Genomic DNA, 25358 nt, shown 5'->3' on the forward strand with positions numbered 1-25358 from the left:
GCAGATCTCTACAGCTAAACCACAACACAGACATCTATATACAACACAGACAGATCTCTACAGCTAAACAACAACACAGACATCTATATACAACAGAGACAGATCTCTACAGCTAAACCACAACACAGACATCTATATACAACACAGACAGATCTCTACAGCTAAACCACAACACAGACATCTATATACAACACAGACAGATCTCTACAGCTAAACCACAACACAGACATCTATATACAACACAGACAGATCGCTACAGCTAAACAACAACACAGATATCTATATACAACAGAGACAGATCTCTACTGCTAAACCACAACACAGACATCTATATACAACAGAGATCTCTACAGCTAAACCACAACACAGACATCTATATACAACACAGACAGATCGCTACAGCTAAACCACAACACAGATATCTATATACAACAGAGGCAGATCTCTACAGCTTAACCACAACACAGACATCTATATACAACACAGGCAGATCGCTACAGCTAAACCACAACACAGACATCTATATACAACAGAGATCTCTACAGCTAAACCACAACACAGACATCTATATACAACACAGACAGATCTCTACAGCTAAACCACAACACAGACATCTATATACAACACAGACAGATCGCTACAGCTAAACCACAACACAGACATCTATATACAACACAGACAGATCTCTACAGCTAAACAACAACACAGATATCTATATACAACAGAGATCTCTACAGCTAAACCACAACACAGACATCTATATACAACACAGGCATCTATATACAACACAGGCAGATCTCTACAGCTAAACCACAACACAGACATCTATATACAACAGAGACAGATCTCTACAGCTAAACCACATCTCAGATAGTTTAACTTAATTCCGCCAGATTAACTTCATACAACTTAGAAACAAAGATCTCCATATCATAAGCATTATGTGTGCAGTCATTATGTCAAGGTATATACATCCACAACAATCTGTTCACAGTTATTATCATGATACACTTACCATACATGATAACCTGTACGGATGACACTTACCGTACATGATAACCTGTACGGATGACACTTACCGTACATGATCACCTGTACGGATGACACTTACCATACATGATCACCTGTACGGATGACACTTACCGTACATGATAACCTGTACGGATGACACTTACCGTACATGATAACCTGTACGGATGACACTTACCGTACATGATCACCTGTACGGATGACACTTACCGTACATGATAACCTGTACGGATGACACTTACCGTACATGATCACCTGTACGGATGACACTTACCATACATGATAACCTGTACGGATGACACTTACCATACATGATCACCTGTACGGATGACACTTACCATACATGATCACCTGTACGGATGACACTTACCGTACATGATAACCTGTACGGATGACACTTACCGTACATGATAACCTGTACGGATGACACTTACCTGACATGATAACCTGTACGGATGACACTTACCATACATGATCACCTGTACGGATGACACTGTTCCACTGTAAGCAGTGACACTTGTCGTCCAGCATTTCTTCAGCTCCAGCCCAGACAAAGACATCTCCAGCAGAGGGATACATTTATTACTCGCCTTGTCTAAAGTAGACAGATAGAAATACAGAAAATACATATATATCATAAGTTAAATATTCATAGCATGGGAAATTGGCTAATAGTGAAGGAAAAGTTGGTCACTAGATTAGTGGTGACTTGACAGTGGGGTGATTGGGTTAGTGGTGACTTGATAGTGGGTCACTAGATTAGTGGTGACTTGATAGTGGGTCACTAGATTAGTGGTGACTTGATAGTGGGTCACTAGATTAGTGGTGACTTGATAGTGGGGCCACTGGATTAGTGGTGACTTGATAGTGGGTCACTAGATTAGTGGTGACTTGATAGTGGGTCACTAGATTAGTGGTGACTTGATAGTGGGTCACTAGATTAGTGGTGACTTGATAGTGGGTCACTAGATTAGTGGTGACTTGATAGTGGGTCACTAGATTAGTGGTGACTTGATAGTGAGTCACTAGATTAGTGGTGACTTGATAGTGGGTCACTAGATTAGTGGTGACTAGATAGTGGGTCACTAGATTAGTGGTGACTTGATAGTGAGTCACTAGATTAGTGGTGACTTGATAGTGGGTGACTAGATTAGTGGTGACTTGATAGTGGGTCACTAGATTACGTGTAGTGATGACTAGATGGTGGAGTGATTGGATTAGTGGTGACTTGATTATAGGTCACCAGATTAGTGGTGACTGGATCAGTGAGTCACTGGATTTGTGATGACTTGATGGTGGACTGACTGGATTAGAAGTGACTGGATTAGAAGTGACTGGATGGTGGGGTGACTGGATTAGTGGTGACTGGATTAGTGATGACTGGATGGTGGGAACCATTGGATTAGTGGTGACGTGGGGTGACTGGATTAGAAGTGACTGTATAGAGGATTAATTACTGAGATTCAGATATTTAGAATCCTTTATTAAACCTACATCCAGCTCACCTGTGTTAAAGATATCTTCCATAAGACTATTCTCTGTTAGTGAAGACAGTTTGGGAGATTTCTGTTGCCATGACGTCCATATCTGTTTCCCCAACAACAAGTTAGCCTTGTTGAGGTTGACGGACAGCTGTCCTAACTGATAAAGATGTTCTCCTTTCAGAAGATGAGCATTGTTCCTACAGTGAAAAATTAACATATTGAATAAAATGTGACACAGACAAGAAAAAGTCACATGTGTCATCATTTGTCCTAACTGTACACATGAAACTATCTCCAATATCAACATAAATAACCAACGACAGTTTGAAGGTAAAATATCTACATCAACAACCAACAACAGTTTGAAGGTAATATATATTAATTCTAATTACCAAAAACTTATTTCAAAGATTCGTTTGTCTGCACATGATCTAGCTATTGAACGTGGAAGATATATCAATATTCCAAGGCATGACAGAAAATGCATTTTATGTGATGATAACGATATACAATGTAGAAGACGAATACCATTTTATTTTTAAATGCAAGTGTTACGCAGACATTCGTCTCTATTTGATTAAACCATATTATTTCAAAAACCCTAGTATGTTTAAACTTATTCAATTACTCAAAGTAGAAAATACAAAAGAACTAAAACAATTTAGGAAAATACCTATCACTAGCAAATAAACGCAGGAAAGATTTGTTAGCAAATCTTAATTAAAATATGTTCATTTTCAACTTATTTGATTAATGATATATTTTTGTTTTGTTCTTTAAAATTGTTTTAAGATTTATTGTTGTTGACTGTAGATGTATGTGAAGAGAGTAAGAAGAATTTTGTAGAATGAATGATGAATTTGGTGGGTGCCTTTGTCCTTAAATGTATGTACAAATTATATTATGTTATCCAATAAGTTGTAAAACTTAAGGAATAAATTTGAATTGAATTGAAAATATCTAAATCAACAACCAACAACAGTTTGAAGGTAAATTATTTTCCTTATCTTATTTCCTGACTGGCCTAAAACCACTATTGTTGATTTAAACCTGCATCCAGCAAGCTCAATGTAAACATACCAGTGGAATAAGGTTTTGTCAGAATTACAGGATGAACCTACAGAATGGTGTTGGACTACATCTCTGTAAAGACAATGTTAGAAGATAGTTTGTTTGTTGGGTTTGCCGCCCTGAGAACGCTACAGCTAGGGTCATAAAGAAGCAGAGTCTCCTTGTAGTAGTTGGTGACTACCTTATACAGTAGGCCCACTCGATGCCATCAAAAGCACCATCAAAAGCAATCAAAACCACACACTGACATGGGTAGGGAGTGTTGAACCACACACTGACATGGGTAGGGAGTGTTGTACTACACACACTGACATGGGTACAGAGTGTTGAACCACACACTGACATGGGTAGGGAGTGTTGAACCACACACTGACATGGGTAGGGAGTGTTGAACCACACACTGACATGGGTAGGGAGTGTTGAACCACACACTGACATGGGTAGGGAGTGTGGAACCACACACTGACATGGGTAGGGAGTGTTGAACCACACACTAACATGGGTAGGGAGTGCGGAACCACACACTGACATGGGTAGGGAGTGTTGAACCACACACTGACATGGGTAGGGAGTGTTGACACACACACTGACATGGGTAGGGAGTGTTGAACCACACACTGACATGGGTAGGGAGTGTTGGACCACACACTGACATTGGTGGGGAGTGTTGAACCACACACTGACATGCATGGGTAGGGAGTGTTGAATTACACACTGACATGGGTAGGGAGTGTGGAACCACACACTGACATGGGTGGGGAGTGTTGAACCACACACTGACATGGGTGGGGAGTGTTGAATTACATACTGACATGGGTAGGGAGTGTTGAACCACACACTGACATGGGTAGAGAGTGTTGAACCACACACTGACATGGGTGGGGAGTGTTGAACCACACACTGACATGGGTAGAGAGTGTTGAACCACACACTGACATGGGTAGGGAGTGTTGAACCACACACTGACATGGGTAGGGAGTGTTGAATTACATACTGACATGGGTAGGGAGTGTTGAACAACACACTGACATGGGTAGGGAGTGTTGTACTACACACTGACATGGGTAGGGAGTGTTGAACCACACACTGACATGGGTAGGGTGTCTTGAATTACACACTGACATGGGTAGGGAGTGTTGAACCACACACTGACATGGGTAGGGAGTGTTGAACAACACACTGACATGGGTAGGGAGTGTTGAACCACACACTGACATGGGTAGGGAGTGTTGAATTACATACTGACATGGGTAGGGAGTGTTGAACAACACACTGACATGGGTAGGGAGTGTTGGACCACACACTGACATTGGTGGGGAGTGTTGAACCACACACTGACATGGGTAGGGAGTGTTGAATTACACACTGACATGGGTAGGGAGTGTGGAACCACACACTGACATGGGTGGGGAGTGTTGAACCACACACTGACATGGGTGGGGAGTGTTGAATTACATACTGACATGGGTAGGGAGTGTTGAACCACACACTGACATGGGTAGAGAGTGTTGAACCACACACTGACATTGGTGGGGAGTGTTGAACCACACACTGACATGGGTAGAGAGTGTTGAACCACACACTGACATGGGTAGGGAGTGTTGAACCACACACTGACATGGGTAGGGAGTGTTGAATTACATACTGACATGGGTAGGGAGTGTTGAACAACACACTGACATGGGTAGGGAGTGTTGTACTACACACTGACATGGGTAGGGAGTGTTGAACCACACACTGACATGGGTAGGGTGTCTTGAATTACACACTGACATGGGTAGGGAGTGTTGAACCACACACTGACATGGGTAGGGAGTGTTGAACAACACACTGACATGGGTAGGGAGTGTTGAACCACACACTGACATGGGTAGGGAGTGTTGAATTACATACTGACATGGGTAGGGAGTGTTGAACAACACACTGATATGGGTAGGGAGTGTTGAACCACACACTGACATGGGTGGGGAGTGTTGAACCACACACTGACATGGATAGGGAGTGTTGAACCAAACACTGACATTGGTGGGGAGTGTTGAACCACACACTGACATTGGTGGGGAGTGTTGAACCACACACTGACATTGGTGGGGAGTGTTGAACCACACACTGACATGGGTAGAGAGTGTTGAACCACACACTGACATGAGTAGGCAACTGTTGAACCACACACTAACATGGGTAGGGAGTGTTGAACCACACACTAACATGGGTAGGGAGTGTTGAACCACACACTGACATGGGTAGGGAGTGTTGAACCACACACTGACATGGGTAGGGAGTGTTGTACTACACACTGACATGGGTAGGGAGTGTTGAACCACACACTGACATGGGTAGGGAGTGTTGAACCACACACTGACATGGGTAGGGAGTGTTGAACCACACACTGACATGGGTAGGGAGTGTTGAACCACACACTGACATGGGTAGGGAGTGTTGAACCACACACTGACATGGGTAGGGAGTGTTGAACCACACACTAACATGGGTAGGGAGTGTTGAACCACACACTGACATGGGTAGGGTGTCTTGAATTACACACTGACATGGGTAGGGAGTGTTGAACCACACACTGACATGGGTAAGGAGTGTTGAACCACACACTGACATGGGTAGGGAGTGTTGAACCACACACTGACATGGGTAGGGAGTGTTGAACCACACACTGACATGGGTAGGGAGTGTTGTACCACACACTGACATGGGTGGGGAGTGTTGAATTACATACTGACATGGGTAGGCAACTGTTGAACCACACACTAACATGAGTCATTGTCATCGGTAGATGGGATATGTACTTAGAGCATGATGTCAAACTGACACCTTCATTAACACTGTATCTTACCAGTACACAGACAGGAGTAACTTCTTCATGTAGAGAGCTCCACTACAAGGGGGAATAACTGTAACCAAATGAGACTGGACTCCAGCTTTGTCTACTTCCACGATCCCAGCACTTAATCCAAACAGCTGTGTAGAAAGAAAGACAAGCTAAATGACAAATATGACATCTTAGTAACTAGCACACATGTGTCTGTCATAACTAACAGGTACACACATGTGTCTGTGATATCTAACAGGTACACACATGTGTCTGTCATACCTAACAGGTACACACATGTGTCTGTCATATCTAACAGGTATATACACATATGTCTGTCATACATTACAGGTACACACATATGTCTGTCATACCTAACAGGTACACACATGTGTCTGTCATACCTAACAGGTACACACATGTGTCTGTCATATCTAACAGGTATATACACATATGTTTGTCATACATTACAGGTACACACATATGTCTGTCATACCTAACAGGTATACACATGTGTCTGTCATACCTAACAGGTACACACATGTGTCTGTCATACATTACAGGTATATACACATATGTCTGTCATACCTAACAGGTACACACATGTGTCTGTCATACCTAACATGTATACACATGTGTTTGTCATATCTAACAGCTATACACATGTGTCTGTCATACCTAATAGGTACACACATGTGTCTCTCATATCTAACAGGTACACACATATGTCTGTCATACCTAACAGTTATACACATGTGTCTGTCATATCTAACAGGTACACACATGTGTCTGTCATAACTAACAGGTACACACATGTGTTTGTCATATCTAACAGGTATACACGTGTCTGTCATACCTAACAGGTACACACATGTGTCTGTCATACCTAACAGGTACACACATGTGTCTCTCATACCTAACAGGTATACACATGTGTCTGTCATACCTAACAGTTATACACATGTGTCTGTCATACCTAACAGGTACACACATGTGTCTGTCATACCTAACATGTATACACATGTGTTTGTCATATCTAACAGGTACACACATGTGTCTGTCATACCTAACAGGTACACACATGGGTCTGTCATATCTAACAGATACAAACATGTGTCTGTCATATCTAACAGGTATATACACATATGTCTGTCATACATTACAGGTACACACATATGTCTGTCATACCTAACAGGTATACACATGTGTCTGTCATACCTAACATGTATACACATGTGTTTGTCATATCTAACAGGTATACACATATGTCTGTCATACCTAACAGGTACACCCACGTGTCTGTCATACCTAACAGGTACACACATGTGTCTGTCATATCTAACAGGTATACACATGTGTCTGTCATACCTAATAGGTACACACATGTGTCTCTCATATCTAACAGGTATATACACATGTGTCTGTCATATCTAACAGCTATACACATGTGTCTGTCATACCTAACAGGTACACACATGTGTATGTCATACCTAACAGGTACACACATGTGTCTGTCATACCTAACAGGTACACACATGTGTCTGTCATATCTAACAGGTATGCACATGTGTTTGTCATATCTAACAGGTATACACATATGTCTGTCATACCTAACAGGTATACACATGTGTCTGTCATACCTAACAGGTACACACATGTGTCTGTCATACATGTATCTAACAGGTATACACATGTGTCTGTCATACCTAACAGGTATACACATGTGTCTGTCATACCTAACAGGTACACACATGTGTCTGTCATATCTAACAGGTACAAACATGTGTCTGTCATATCTAACAGGTATACACATGTGTCTGTCATACCTTTCATTCCTACAATACCTAGTTATGACCTTTAACCCCTACAATACCTAGTTATGACCTTTAACCCCTTCAATACCTATTTATAACCTTTAACCCCTACTGTTATACCTAGTTATGATCTTTAACCCTACCTTTAGCTGTGTGTGAGAGTAGCAGTGATGAAGAAGATTCGTTGATGGTCCGACCGTCTTGCTGACAAGTTTCACTAGTTTCCGTGGATACATAGCAGAACTAATTTGGTAGTCGAACCTATTTGCTGCTACGGCAATACTGGGCAAACATGTCAGTGATTGTTTTTGTGGATCTTCTTTGGTCTGGAAAAGAAATATTATTTATGTTACAAATTGTAATTTAAAAAAAGTCTCAGCAGAAAAAAACACAGCCCGACAAGTTATAACTGACAGGATTACCTCCCCTTCCTTACTCCCAGCTACTAGTAGGACTGCTTTAAACGGGAAGATAATTATAAAGCTAACCTTGTGTATCCGCTGTGTGGTATGGTAGTTCCTCTTCTTGACATCACAGTTTTGGTGTTCAGCGTAGAAAATGTTAGCCGTTGGGTTGAGTAGCGTGACATGATGTGTACTGGTAGGAATAAATGATTCTAGTGATCTCACTTGCTCTTCGGTTGGCGGTGGAGAATTCTCGTCAACGACTTCTGTTAATATATTGAGAAGTTTTCTTAAATGTCACAACAAAATGTTTACCTTAATTTTTTGTGTATTGCCTGCAGGCTGTACCATTCAAAACAATATAATTACAATACAACTTATACCGGCTACCTGACAAAACAATACAGAATTACAATAATTACACAAAATCATATGGCCAACATGTCTTTGCCTCTGTATATCATTAAAGATCAAGTCAACATGCATGTGGAATTTATTGTATTTGTTACAGTAATAACCTAAACAAAATTCATACAATTTTCTTGCAACATATCATTCGATGTATTCCTCCAAATAAAAGAGTGAAAAATTTAGCTCAACCACCAGCGAAAGGGAAAAAAAAGCCATTGTATAATATTAATCAACAAAGTCCAATAAATGATAAACTTTAGGTGAAATTCAAAATCTGAAATGAGCATAGGGATGTTGATGTATAGATAAAGGTATAATACAGGTTTGGTTATGACAGCATGTATACTGTGTGAGAAATCAACACCCCAGCTAAAGCGGAGACTTTAACAATTAAATATTTAATAACAAAGTCCAATTGACAGTAGACTTAAGCTGAAATTCTGAATCTGAAATGTGTGTTGGGATGTTATGCACAGATACAAGTATACTCCTTGTGTCAATTTGATATGTATACTTCATTATCATGTTCTCTAGCACCTGAAGAAGTTTGAATTTTAAGAAGACAAATACTGTGGCTAGGCCAAAAAAATCAGAAAACATTGTTGGCTTCCTTTAAAACCCACACCAGTTTTCAGTTTAATTGCACCAGTTTAACTGGAGAAGAAGTTTAAAAACGTTTCAGAGATGGCCGAGATATTGGCTCTCTGACCACTAAGAACACTTTGACAAGTTTCAGATCAATCCCACAGGTGGAACTCAAGAACAAGTTTAAAATGTGAACACATGTAGTTTATGTTAATGGTGGACGGATGGCAGACAATGATGGCGGATGGCTATAGGTCAACCTAACCCTTTACTTGATAATACACGTAATAGCTCTTGAAATTCAGCACATAACAGATGACCTGCAGTAGGCTATCTGTACATTAATATTCATCAAACAATTATTTTGGTTTGTGTGGACAATATCAAAAAGTTGGTAATACACAAAAAATTATGGTACAAGTTCAGAAATATAATATGACATTAACAATTGACCAGATGACCCTAAATCAACCTGAATATTAATGTACAGGTAACAATGGATACGTGTTAACTACTCACAGACAGTAAATAGGGGAAATAAGTACAGGTAACAATGGATACGTGTTAACTAGTCACAGACAGTAAATAGGGGAAATAAGTACAGGTAACAATGGATACGTGTTAACTAGTCACAAGACAGTAAATAGGGGAAATAAGTACAGGTAACAATGGATACGTGTTAACTAGTCACAAGACAGTAAATAGGGGAAATAAGTACAGGTAACAATGGATACGTGTTAACTACTCACAGACAGTAAATAGGGGAAATAAGGTCAGGTAACAATGGATACGTGTTAACTAGTCAGACAGTAAATAGGGGAAATAAGTACAGGTAACAATGGATTCGTGTTAACTAGTCACAGACAGTAAATAGGGGAAAATAAGTACAGGTAACAATGGATACGTGTTAACTAGTCACAGACAGTAAATAGGGGAAATAAGTACAGGTAACAATGGATACGTGTTAACTAGTCAGACAGTAAATAGGGGAAATAAGTACAGGTAATAATGGGTACGTGTTAACTATTCACAGACAGTAAATAGGGGAAATAAGTACAGGTAACAATGGATACGTGTTAACTACTCACAGACAGTAAATAGGGGGAATTAGTACAGGTAACAATGGATACGTGTTAACTAGTCACAGACAGTAAATAGGGGAAATAAGTACAGGTAACAATGGGTACGTGTTAACTACTCACAGACAGTAAATAGGGGAAATAAGTACAGGTAACAATGGATACGTGTTAACTAGTCACAGACAGTACATAGGGGAAATAAGTACAGGTAACAATGGATACGTGTTAACTAGTCACAGACAGTAAATAGGGGAAATAAGTACAGGTAACAATGGATACGTGTTAACTACTCACAGACAGTAAATAGGGGAAATAAGTACAGGTAACAATGGATACGTGTTAACTAGTCACAGACAGTAAATAGGGGAAATAAGTACAGGTAACAATGGATACGTGTTAACTAGTCACCGACAGTAAATAGGGGAAATAAGTACAGGTAACAATGGATACGTGTTAACTAGTCACAGACAGTAAATAGGGGAAATAAGTACAGGTAACAATGGATACGTGTTAACTAGTCACAGACAGTAAATAGGGGAAATAAGTACAGGTAACAATGGATACGTGTTAACTACTTACAGACAGTAAATAGGGGAAATAAGTACAGGTAACAATGGGTACGTGTTAACTACTCACAGACAGTAAATAGGGGAAATAAGTACAGGTAACAATGGATACGTGTTAACTAGTCACAGACAGTAAATAGGGGAAATAAGTACAGGTAACAATGGATACGTGTTAACTACTCACAGACAGTAAATAGGGGAAATAAGTACAGGTAATAATGGGTACGTGTTAACTAGTCACAGACAGTAAATAGGGGAAATAAGTACATGAATTGTGAAGAAAGAATTTAATTTAATTTAAGTTGAAGATGAATGATTTACCTGGCTTTACTTTAGCATAAGGTTCATAGGTATGGTCTTTAGCACAGCTGATGAATTTCTGAATTCTATGTACAACTGAGGATGATACATTAAGATGGACTGGTCCAACGATGTACCGGATCAAGGAGTTTTCATTTACAAAAACAACATCTTCCAAGTCAGAGGCTACAGAAGACTTACTGGTCTCTATAAACAAAATATTAATAAAAAATCAACATCTGATTCACTACCATTATATAAAATCAACATCTCATTCACTACCATATAAAATCAACATCTCATTCACTACCATATAAAATCAACATCTCATTCACTACCATATAAAATCAACATCTGATTTAGTACCATATAAAATCAACATCTCATCCACTACCATATAGAATCAACATCTCATTCACTACCATATAAAATTGACATCTCATTCACTACCATATAAAATCAACATCTCATTCACTACCATATAAAATCGACATCTCATTCACTACCATATAAAATCAACATCTCATTCACTACCATATAAAATCGACATCTCATTCACTACCATATAAAATCAACATCTCATTCACTACCATATAAAATCGACATCTCATTCACTACCATATAAAATCAACATCTCATTCACTATCATTATATAAAATCAACATCTCATTCACTACCATATCAAATCAACATCTCATTCACTACCATATAAAATCAACATCTCATTCACTATCATTATATAAAATCAACATCTCATTCACTACCATATCAAATCAACATCTCATTCACTACCATATAAAATCAACATCTCACTCACTACCATATAAAATCAACATCTCATTCACTACCATATAAAATCAACATCTCATTCACTACTATATAAAATCAACATCTCATTCACTACCATATAAAATCAACATCTCATTCACTACCATATAAAATCAACATCTCATTCACTATCATTATATAAAATCAACATCTCATTCACTACCATATAAAATCAACATCTCATTCACTACCATATAAAATCAACATCTCATTCACTACCATATAAAATCGACATCTCATTCACTACCATATAAAATCAACATCTCATTCACTATCATTATATAAAATCAACATCTGATTCACTACATATAAAATCAACATCTCATTCACTATCATTATATAAAATCAACATCTCATTCACTACCATATAAAATCAACATCTCTTTCACTACCATATAAAATCAACATTTCATTCACTACCATATAGAATCAACATCTCATTCACTACCATATAAAATTATTTAAAACATTAACTTTTTCCAAAACCAACTCTCACAAAAAAAACTAATTCTAATCATCAACTAAAAAATCAACGAAATCTTACTATGATCAACTGACAATCATAAATGGGCCTAAATAGAGACTCATTCTAAATCATTAGTATATCATTTAATGTTTTATAAATCAGTAGTAAATCATCTAATGTTTTATAAATCAGCAGTAAATCATCTAATGTTTTATAAATCAGTAGTAAATCATCTAATGTTTTATAAATCAGCAGTAAATCATCTAATGTTTTATAAATCAGTAGTAAATCATCTAATGTTTTATAAATCAGCAGTAAATCATCTAATGTTTTATAAATCAGCAGTAAATCATCTAATGTTTTATAAATCAGCAGTAAATCATCTAATGTTTTATAAATCAGCAGTAAATCATCTAATGTTTTATAAATCACAGTAAATCATCTAATGTTTTATAAATCAGTAGTAAATCATCTAATGTTTTATAAATCACAGTAAATCATCTAATGTTTTATAAATCACAGTAAATCATCTAATGTTTTATAAATCAGTAGGAAATCATCTAATGTTTTATAAATCAGTAGTAAATCATCTAATGTTTTATAAATCAGTAGTAAATCATCCAATGTTTTATAAATCAGCAGTAAATCATCTAATGTTTTATAAATCAGTAGTAAATCATCTAATGTTTTATAAATCAGTAGTAAATCATCCAATGTTTTATAAATCAGCAGTAAATCATCTAATGTTTTATAAATCTGTAGTAAATCATCTAATGTTTTATAAATCAGCAGTAAATCATCTAATGTTTTATAAATCAGTAGTAAATCATTTGTTTTATAAATCAGTAGTAAATCATCTAATGTTTTATAAATCAGTAGTAAATCATCTAATGTTTTATAAATCAGTAGTAAATCATCTAATGTTTTATAAATCAGTCGTAAATCATCTAATGTTTTATAAATCAGCAGTAAATCATCTAATGTTTTATAAATCAGTAGTAAATCATCTAATGTTTTATAAATCAGTAGTAAATCATCTAATGTTTTATAAATCAGTAGTAAATCATCTAATGTTTTATAAATCAGCAGTAAATCATCTAATGTTTTACAAATCAGTCGTAAATCATCTAATGTTTTATAAATCAGTAGTAAATCATCCTATATTTTACAGATATCATTAATGGGGTAACTGATGGGCCTAACGAAGTATATAACAGTACCTTGCTTGGTGTTGGCGTCGGGCATGGTGTACAGATAGTCCAGATAAAAGGCGCCAAACCTCTCTGTAACATACTGCTCTGAATGGGACTGCAGGTGCTCATCAAAATCAAACAGGAACTGGAGCTCTGCGTCCTGATTGGCTGGACACCCAAGGTCAAACAGCGATTGGCTGTAGTAGTTTAGGATGGACTTAGACTGTAGAGGGCTTCCTCCTCGAAGTAAAACTTGGCTCTGTATAGAGGATATTTAACTCAGATATGACTGGAGGCATGACAAATCAGTGATAGTTATGTCAGAACTCAATACCAGACATCAGGCAACCATTTCCTCCATAGCAACCATGAAAACAATGATTTCTACACAACCAACTTTTCAAGCTACAATACACCTTATGGACTGGAATGTCTGCCTACTGCTTTATCTCAAAGGATTGTACAAAAGATATTTACACCTTCCAACATAAATTGAGTTCTGCAATTTCTCAGATACAACCTCTGGTGTCTCCCCTGCTCTGACCCCCATAAATACAATTTCACAAAATGTTTATTAAAACCGTGGGGTCTCCCCCGCCCTGACCTCCGTAAATACAATTTCACAAATATTTATTTGAACCAAGGTTGCTACCCCGAACTGACCTCTGTATAATTTCACAAATGTTTATAAAAGACTTGTGTTTCCCCTGTCCTGACCTCCGTTAATACAATTTCTCAGGTGTAAGCTACAAACCCTTGTGTCTCCCTCGTCCTCAGCCCCACATATACAGTTTCCTTGGCTCAATAATTGACAGTTACTGAAGCCAACTTTCAAATCAAAGAAGGCAAGTCCTCTCAGTAGGATTTCCATGGTGATTCCCTCCCCTTCCAGGAGCATGAAAGGTCGGAATGCAATCTTCTTCGGCCCAAACTGGTGCTTGTCCTTCAACACCTCTGTCAACTATTAAGAATCAAAGTACTGAAAGTACTGAGGGAGGCGTTAATCAGATGAAAAGATGATATTTGAAATAAAGCAAGAAGGATGATTAAACTGATATCAACATGATTGTTGATAGATACATTCAAGAGTGAACTTTTGAGTAGTTAAATGTTTCTGTCAACTATTAAGAAACATATAGAAAATATGTCTGAAATGTATTTTAAAATGCATTGTACCTTAAGAGAATATTATCTTAATCTTATAGTCTTATTACATAAAAAAAACTTTCTGAAGCAGTGATTGCATATCATTGCCAGATGGATCAAATATGATGTACACTGGATTAAAGGTTTTGATATGACAATTGTTTAGAACATTTTACCTTGAATGTGACGGATGCCTTGTGAGCATACATTCCTATGGACAGAATGGGAGGAGACTTTCTTTTTGGAGCAGTCCCACTATCTGTGAACTCTTCTTCTTCTGAAGGTAAAATCTGTGGTACATAGGACCACGCCCACGCTGCCCATCCCTGGTCATCTCCAACAGACTGGTTAGAAACTGATGGCTCTGTAAAATACAATTGTTAAATATAACTCTCTCTGTTTAATATTTTATCCCTAGCAAAATATGTAAGGGAAGGTAACCCATGTAGATATAAGGGGAGATAACCCATGTAGAGATAAGGGGAGATAGCCCAGGTAGATATAAGGGGAGATAACCCATGTAGAGATAAGGGGAGATAATCCATGTAGACAGGGGAGTTAACTCAAGTAGATACATTTCTTATCTTTTTAGTGCAGAGATTTTAACAACAATATGGCAAAAATACAAACAAATCTTAAATGGTTGCATCATAATTTTCCAACACATAAGTGATCAATTTATCATTTTTAACCTTGGAAATGCAAGGAAATGTATTAATGTTTTGCTACCAGTAAATAGCCTTCTATTTTGCTCCAAATCCTAGAAACCCTGTAAGTAATGCATTAGTTCACACATAATACCCACCTTCTTCGGATGGTTCCTCTTCTTCCTCCTGTACATCAGAATCACTGCGTACGGCCTCCTTGTCACCAGGGTACTCTCTGGTCCCATAGTATAGAGCGATACACAGCTCTATCAGCCGAAAGAACATCGGAAGTTGGGTGTCAGTCAATGATACATCAAGTTTGTCACAAAAAACATCAAACTTGGTGACACTGGGCAGCTTGGAGGTGAGGCTGTTGTACTTGGTGTAAACTCGTCCCGTCACAGAGCAGCGGTAAATCAAGGGATCCTGGTACGTCTCTATCCTCCCACTGGCATCACACTTGTCTAAACAAACTGTCAGGTCACAAAAGTTCACCGACTTACGGAGAATAAAATCAGGGGCAGACAAATCTGTAAATGCTCTGTTCCATATTTTGTCTACACTGTAACATTCTGCTGATTTCACATTCAGAGATAAAACAATATCATCTTCAACAAACTTTACAATGAGGTTGTTCACTATGATACTGACATTGTTTATGATTTTATTCATCAGACTCTGTAGATAACCGGGTGGCAAATCTTCATCACCAGTACTTTTAGCTTTTATCTGGTTAGATGACCTTGACCTCAGAGGATGCTTTGACCTTGACCCTCTGGTATCCTCATATGCTTTATCCCGAAGTTTGAGAATGCACTCTATAGTGTTAATTGTAATAACAACTGGCTCTGACCCCAGTTTTGTCCACGGTACATGGATCCTGAGCTCATGGACATATCCACTTTTAAACGTAATTGGTAGCTGAATAGCCCTCTCTATCATATCAAGTCGAAGGTCAAGGTTATTCAGGACTGCATCCCCTCCCCATAGCGATAACTGGAAATCTTCAGGGCGCAACTTTACATATTTGTCCACATACCCCATTAATAGGGGAGTGATGTAAGACTCGATCTTAAACATGGCGCCAGTCTTACAATCAAAACGATGATCCTGAATCTGTCATCGGCCCGTTCAGCAAATCACAACAGTGATGAGTGACAAACATCTAAAACAAAAACAGAAAAGTGTTAATCTGAGGAGAGATTTTGTGATTTGTATATTTGAGGTAGCTGATATTTGATGTCTAACAAGTTACTGCTAACCTGATCAGTGTCACTAGACAACAGATGTCAATATTTCCTAAACCTAAAACAAAGATCCTCAAACATGACTGACACTCCAACAGTGTTATGGAATGATCATCATGGAATGTTTATTTATAGATTTATATGATAATACTTAATTTAATGCACTGCAAAATGTGACTTAAGGGATTTTCATATGTATAACCTATTTGATACTCTAAACATGTATAGATCCCTATATAGAGTGACATATAAGAACAGATTCATTTTTAATGCTTTTCTGTACAAATATTATATAATGAACTGTGAAAGGCGTGGGTTTTATGTATAATATTAAACAACGTTATAATGTTTTTTAGTGTCTCGTAAGTCTGATAAGGCTCGACAGTTTAACGTATCATATGTATGTGAATTATGTACTTTTATGTATTTCAAATGTGTGATACTTAAATACAATATATCTTATCATCACCTCCTTCATTACAAATTACCTCTGTGTAGACTTAGGTCTGTATTAGTTTACAAACTAAATCACAGTACAACCCCATTCCAGATAGACACTTTAACATCCAGACTTTTTTTCCAGAGATTTGACAGAAAAAAAAAGTTAAGGAACCTGAAAGGGCAACACTTCTATGACAATTAGATTGTGTATCCAGCTTCTTTAAAAGTAATACAAACTGCAATACCACATTTTAGCAATATTTGGTGTGCATGTTAAATGCTATATATTTTGGTATGTGCAAAATGCCTGAATTGTCTCCAATCAGAATCCAACATGAAATTCTAGGTACTTCCTGTATATATGTGGGCCATCGTGTCATGCTTTTGTGAAATTTACAGATACAAGTAAATTCGACACAACAATTTAATCTACAGGTACTTGTAAAATCGACACAACCATTTAATTTACAGATTCAAGTAAAATCGACACAACAATTTAATTTACAGGTACATGTAAAATCGACACAACCATTTAATTTACAGATACAAGTAAAATCAACACAACAAATTAATTTACAGATACAAGTAAGGATTTAGTAAAATCGACAAACAATTTAATTTACAAATACAAGAAAAATCAACACAACAATTTAATTTACAGATACAAGTAAAATCAACACAGCAATTTAATTTACAGATACAAGTAAAATCAACACAGCAATTTAATTTACAGATACAAGTAAAATCGACACAACAATTTAATTTACAGATACAAGTAAAATCGACACAACAATTTAATTTACAGATACATTAAACACAGTAATTTAATTTACAAAAGTTTAACAGGAACACAGTTAGATGAAGTTCATTTACACAAAGATAATTCCCTTTAAACATGTTCACAAACTTGTACAGATTTTTCTAGACACAAATGTCAGCTTATTTATTATCAAAATGAGTGAAATATGTTGTAAAAGAAATATTCCTTCTCAGAAAATGATTAAATGTTTACATATTAAAAATCCTTTTTGGCATTGGGAAAACTGGGAATAAAATGATAGACAAAAAATGTTGGGGACAAAACGCTTAAATTTTTTTGAAGTAAAGATGAAGATTGTGGAAGATTGCAGTCGACCGCGAAGACATGCATACGAGACCCTTTTCCACCTTCTGTGGGATTTTTTTGGGTATCAAATGGAAGGGGAGAGGAAAAATGAAAAGACCAGAATAAAGTCTAGACAAATGCTCTAAATAGTTTGTTCAGCCCAGTCCAATTCTGCTACACTCGGGGCCGCGGTGGCCGAGTGGTTAAGGTGTCCCGACACTTTAACGCTAGCCTTCCACCTCTGGGTTGCGAGTTCGAAACCTACGTGGAGCATGCAGCTGCCTGGTACTGACCGTAGGCCGGCGGTTTTTCTCCGGGTACTCCGGCTTAATTTCCTCCACCTCCAAACCTGGGTCGTCCTTAAATGACCCTGCATGGCTGTTAATAGGACGTTAGACAAAAACAAACAAACAAACTGCTACACTCACAATAAATCAGTAACCGTCTTCTGACATGTTCATATGAATTACCACAGCTATAATAACCGGTCCAGTACAAAATTAATATAGATTTTCTGACTCCTGTCCCTTATGTAAATGTGAATGAAAGTTATCATTACTTGTATGATTGGTATACTATTTTCTACCACAACCGCTGTGTGTTAATCAATTTCCCAAGGCATGAAATAATCATTACAAACAGTTTATACCACATATGGAATAAACTCTAAACACATTTTGATTGGTTGACTTCTTTCAATTTATTGCTTTCAAAATAATAAAATTGCTTATTATTTGTTATGATTTATAATAAATTGTAATATTTCTGCACATTTCCAAAATTGTCAGTTTTGCATATTCATTACCTTTAGGCTTATCTTCTAACTGATATTGTGGAAAGAAAACACATTGGCACAAAACAAGTCAATTTATCCTCAAAATAGCTTTTCTATTGTGGTAGAAACAGGTCTCACAAAACTCGTGGTTGTTGTATGTTGTATTTCTTTCACTCTCGATTGTTAGTTATTTTTCTAAAAATACAAAAACTCTCGCTAAAGCTCATGTTTTTTGTAACTTTTGAAAAATAACTAACTCAAGTGAAAGGAATACCATATACAACGGCCACGCGTTGTGTAACCTCTATTTATGCCTTTGTTATATATTCTGTTGTCAAAGGTGTGTGTGTTTTTGCTGACTTCACTTGCCTGATGCCTACCTTACCAGTGGTGATGGCTCAAGAGGAAACTCATGTTGTCTCAGCCTGTTTCATATCAATATAGGTATATGTTGATCGCCAAAATGTGACTCGAGAATTAATTCGAAACAACCATTTATCTTGATGCTACAGAGAGTGTGTACCTACCTCTAGGGCTATTTAGCTACATAGCGTAGATCTGAATGACAGACAATTTCATTGTCAGACATTAACTGTATACTCTGCCAGGGTAGGATGGATATGAATAGTCATTCTATGGGCTATGTATTAGCTGTACATGTACAGTCTTTTCTAAATTCATCATTTCACTTATTTGGCTTTATAATTTCCAAATCATACTCGATCAGTTTTCAGTTTTTTTATCAATTTATAAGCGCACTATGATCTGATATAATATTGCATTGGAAAAATATGATTCCATGTTATATGTATCTTTTACCTGAATAAATATTGTGAAATTGGAGTAGCTGGTATACGTGTTATGAGCCGATGATCGGGAGACAGGGAAATGATACTGTCGAGTGACAGTATCCGGATATACCACAGCGAATATGAACTACAGATATCTCGTAAAGTAAAATACAAGAATATAGTATTACCACGTTAACTGGGATTATGTCTTCCATATTGTAGACAGACAGCGTTCTTCAGACACATTAATTACTATTTGCCAACTCACAACATTCGCCATTTTCAGCCGTCCTTCGGATATTTTTGCTTATGCTAGAATGTCACAGACAGTCTAGATATATTCCGAAAGAAATTTATTTAACGCGAGCTTCGTAGTAGAATTACACGAGATAGCCGGGAGCGTTCGATTGCAAAAGAGCAAAAGATCCAAGTACGTACTGAAAGTACTACATTCGTATAATTGTAGTCAGATGTTCGGTGATATGGATATATTAAGATTTGATTTAGTTAATCATTTGATAATTGATTATGTCAAAATAGGGATTGTCACCTAAGTTACAAACTTTGAACAGTTGTTTAGTAAAATCGGCTTGTGTTCCAAGCAGCATAGTCTTTAATTTAACTGGAATATCACAACCACTTTTTATCAGTAGTTTTTAGCTAAAACCATAGGTTTTAGCGGCTATTGTCAGCGCTTTTGAGAGATGGGCACGCAACGCGCTTTTTCAATACACTGGCCGGTTAGAGATACACAGATATGTCAACTTATAAATCTTCCCAGGTGTGAGAAATTAATCTTCATATATGATAGAAATTACTTCCATAACTGTGAATGTATAAGGTGACTTAAAGAGTAGGATGGAGTAATTTGTATAGCTGAAATATGTTGAAAGTCGTATTGCCCAGTAAATCTATATAACACACGCTATAATAGCAACAAAAATTAAATAAATATTTCATACAGAAATTGAATCTGAGTAGTCAATCATATATAGTTCATAATCTTACTTATCAAGATAAAGTAATAATTCAAAAAGGTAATTGCGTTGCCTTTGTATAATTTATATAAAATACCACACAAAACTGCAAATCACCATTCTACTGTTCCACGCACTCACTATTTCTTGCATATTATGTAATATGTATAACCATGGATAATATATTAAATCATTATCTTTTATTCTTATTTTGTATTATACAAGTTCATGTGGAATTTGCATAATGAGGATGTTGGAATTATAAAACGTGTAAAAAAGTTATGGTGTAACATATGTATATCAAAATAAGATGTTCTTAAAATTAAAATGATTTTTTTTTTTTTTTTTTTTTAATTTATTAGTTCCAGACAAACATATACATCAATACTCTCTTAATTATGTACACGTAATCAATTTTTATGATTACTCATACATTTTTGGTGTATTTTAAATCTACTATAATCTACTATTACATTCTTAATTATTGGGCAGTATAGTGTATGTGGAATTGAAAACAATCAACCAATGAATATATTGCCTGGAGCTAATTGAAAAATGGGATTGGGGGATAGTTTGGATAAAAAGTAGAAGCTGATTTAGAAAAGGAAATACAAAGATAAGAGGGAAAGGAGGCATAAAAGGAAGAAGAGAAGAGGGAACGAGATTTCCGACGAAAGCAAAGGCAATTTCTGAAAGGGTGACAAAAAAATAACTGACTATTGCTAATAAAAACATTTAATGGAAAAGAATCGAGTCCAACAAAAACACAAGCAAATTGAAAAAAATATAAAAATTAATTACGTTGGTAAATTGAAATCTATTTCATAATGAAAGACACTACCTTATTGTAATGGTTATATTCATTTTCTAAAAACTGAATGGTATGCACTGAAATCCTCAATAAAAGTAGCTTCCTTGTCACATTGTTTTGCTAAGTATCTCTCGATGTTATATGAAGTTTTAAGGTTACTAATTAGAGTGGGTAAGTACAGAGCTTTACCTAAACACTTTTGACAATAAACATAGTGCTTCATATTTAGTATTATAATATTTTCTGCTCTGTTATTTGGGTGTGGGTTTTGTGCTATTTTACCAAAAATGAAATCTTTTTTACATACATTAAATGTCTCATTACAAGTAGCTTGCAACCAAATTTGGAAAGCCATAATTAAATTTTGGACTTTATTACATTCCCAAAGTACATGCTGTATTGTTTCTTTTTCTATGAAGCAGAAATTACACAAATCAGACTGAACAAAATGAATCTTTTTCAAATAAGTGTTTGTAGCTAAGACATGATGATTAATTCTAAATTGCATCCATTGTAGTTTTGAATTTTAAATTTAAATGATTTCAGTGCAGCAACCTTTGTGTTGATTATTGAATAATATACAGTTTATTCAAGTGTCTTTAATATTTCAATTTATGTCTTAATAATTATGCTATTTCAACAGCATATAGAACTATTGAATTAATATTCAACTCAGACGGGAATCGGGCTGTGAATCACGAATGATTAAAAAATAAACCCCTAAAATTTTACATAAGATACAGTTGTGCAATGGAAAACATATATTTGAGTCCATTCTCTGAAATTAATACCAATTATGACCCCATTTTTAGGCCACCATCTGATTTTTAGCCCACCATCTCATATGTAGGTTGCCCTTGGTCCCTAGTTACAATGTATGCATATTTCATTTTGGGACCAGTCAGAAAACAACATGGCCGACAGGCAGCCATCTTGGATATTGACAATTGAAGTTTGCTATCGCTATTTCTCAGAGAGTACTGAAGGGATCTTTCTGAAGTTTCATATGTAGGTTGTCCTTGGTCCCTAGTTATGCATAATTAATGTTGGGGCCAATCGGAAAACAACATGACCGACAAGCAGCCATCTTAGATTTTGACAATTGAAGTTTGTTATCGCTATTTCTCAGAGAGTACAGAAGGGATTCTCCTGAAATTTCATATATAGGTTCCTCTTAGTCCCTCGTATTGCATTTTGGGACCAATCTGAAAACAACATGGCCGACAGACAGCTATTATCGCTGAATCTCAAATTTCATATATAGGTTCCCTTTGTACTGACCGTAGGCCGGTGGGTTTTTTCTCCGGGTACTCCGGCTTTCCTCCACCTCCAAAACCTGGCACACCCTTGCTGTTCATAGGACGTTAAACAAACTAAACCAAACCAATTTGTTTGAAAAGTACTGGTGGATGTTTCTCAATTTACACAGATAATTAAGAGGAAGAGAAAATAGAGAGAAGATCAATCTGACATGGAATCTATAAAGATCAGTCAATGGTGGACGCCAAGATCCCTCTGGGATCTCTTGTTTATCTCCGTTTCGGCAAATACCTCAAATCCACCAAACACCGCTGCCAGCTCCCGGTACTCTTCCTCATAACTCCGTCCCCCATTTTTTTCGCAATTTCGTGGCATTGACATAGAAAACAGATATAAATATTATACATGTGTGCAAGTAGAAATTTAGTTTGTTTGGGAGTATGTGTAGTCCGAGAGATTTCCATCAGACTTAGTAACAGGTTGACATGCCTTAACAGTTCGGCCATGTTCGATTGCCACTTTTACAATCGGTGAATTTGTGGCCCGTTTATTGATAAGATATACAAATGTACCACCTACCCTTTTCACTAAATCTTCTCCATACAATGACCAGGGTAAAACGCTTCAAAATGTTGCAGTGTCCGTCTGACATTCATTTTTACCTTGACACTTCTTCACATATTTGACTTGTGCGTTCATGTAATAGAAGTCAACAACATGTGTTGGAATAAGTTAACATCAACCATATTCAATGACACTTTCAAACGACTTTTGGCTAACTAAAATGAATACAAGGGACACGTGAGTTTGGTCAGGTCCAAACGTGTTATCTGTCAAATTACGATAATGAACCAATCGAAGAACTGAATATCGACTTGCTCAAAAATAAGGAAAATCCTGTTTGTGATACAATTCCAACGGAAACAAACGTGTACAATATTGTCAACTGATAAAATTGCACAAGAGTTTTAGCGCTACAATACTTACAGTACTCTGATTGTTGATAGGACATCGATGGATTTTCAGTTTTGATTTATGTATATGACAAAACACTGGTTCCATCCATCTGATCTATTGGTATATAAACGTAATCCCCCTACATAGATGTAACGTACATCGCTTCTCATCGCCAACACATTATACACCGCTTCTCATCGCCAACACATTATACACCGCTTCTCATCGCCAACACATTATACACCGCTTCTCATCGCCAACACATTATACACCGCTTCTCATCGCCAACACATTATACACCGCTTCTCATCGCCAACACATTATACACTACTTCTCATCGCCAACACATTATACACTCCTCTCATCGCCAACACATTTATGACACCGCTTTCTCGCCAAAACAGTGTACTTACACCGCTTCTCATCGCCAAACACATTATTACACCGCTCTCAGCGCCCAACACATTATACACCGCTTCTCATCGCCAACACATTATACACTACTTCTCATCGCCAACACATTATACACTCCTCTCATCGCCAACACATTATACACCGCTTCTCATCGCCAACACATTGTACACCGCTTCTCATCGCCAACACATAGAAAAACATTCTCCTAGCCCAAAACCCCGATGCCCATAAACAGTTATCATATAGGCACCAACCAAACATGCAGCCCCCCGCGCCGACCAAGACCTACTTCTCATCGCCAACACATTATACACTCCTCTCATCGCCATACACATAACACGCTGTCAATCCCGCCAACACATTTATACACCGTATGCTCATCGCAAAAACCATTTATACACCGCTCTCATCCGCCAACACAATTAGTCACACCGCTTCTCATCGCCAACACATTATACACCGCTTCTCATCGCCAACACATTATACACCGCTTCTCATCGCCAACACATTATACACCGCTTCTCATGAAATGCTCAAACAGCCGTATGGTAAACTTCGTTCCAGAGTAGCGACAATAACAGAAAATACCACGACATTGTCCTAAACACTGCTCCCTCTCTGATACCACGACATTGTCCTAAACACTGCTCCCTCTCTGATACCACGACATTGTCCTAAACACTGCTCCCTCTCTGATACCACGACATTGTCCTAAACACTGCTCCGCTCTGGT

At 37.1% G+C, this 25358-nt stretch overlaps 1 protein-coding gene across 2 annotated transcripts in view; it reads right to left on the minus strand.

The window, feature by feature from the left end:
* The window catches only part of LOC117316171 (vacuolar protein sorting-associated protein 13B-like), a 119777-nt gene extending 99266 nt beyond the window's left edge, over positions 1-20511 (minus strand). For both annotated transcript variants that reach the window (XM_033870681.1, XM_033870680.1), the window contains exons 1-11: positions 20395-20511; positions 16006-17012; positions 15377-15564; positions 14809-15015; positions 14082-14313; positions 11589-11774; positions 8711-8892; positions 8366-8548; positions 6433-6557; positions 2535-2710; positions 1496-1624 (exon numbers count right to left, since the gene is read on the minus strand). In XM_033870681.1, coding sequence (XP_033726572.1) covers positions 1496-1624; positions 2535-2710; positions 6433-6557; positions 8366-8548; positions 8711-8892; positions 11589-11774; positions 14082-14313; positions 14809-15015; positions 15377-15564; positions 16006-16927 — 2530 coding nt within the window. In that variant the 5' untranslated portion in view covers positions 16928-17012; positions 20395-20511. The remainder of the gene's footprint in view (positions 1-1495; positions 1625-2534; positions 2711-6432; positions 6558-8365; positions 8549-8710; positions 8893-11588; positions 11775-14081; positions 14314-14808; positions 15016-15376; positions 15565-16005; positions 17013-20394) is intronic.
* Between the last annotated feature and the right edge of the window lie 4847 nt (positions 20512-25358).

This window comes from Pecten maximus, chromosome 18 (genome assembly GCF_902652985.1).
Source record: "Pecten maximus chromosome 18, xPecMax1.1, whole genome shotgun sequence".
NCBI classification, from domain to species: domain Eukaryota; kingdom Metazoa; phylum Mollusca; class Bivalvia; order Pectinida; family Pectinidae; genus Pecten; species Pecten maximus.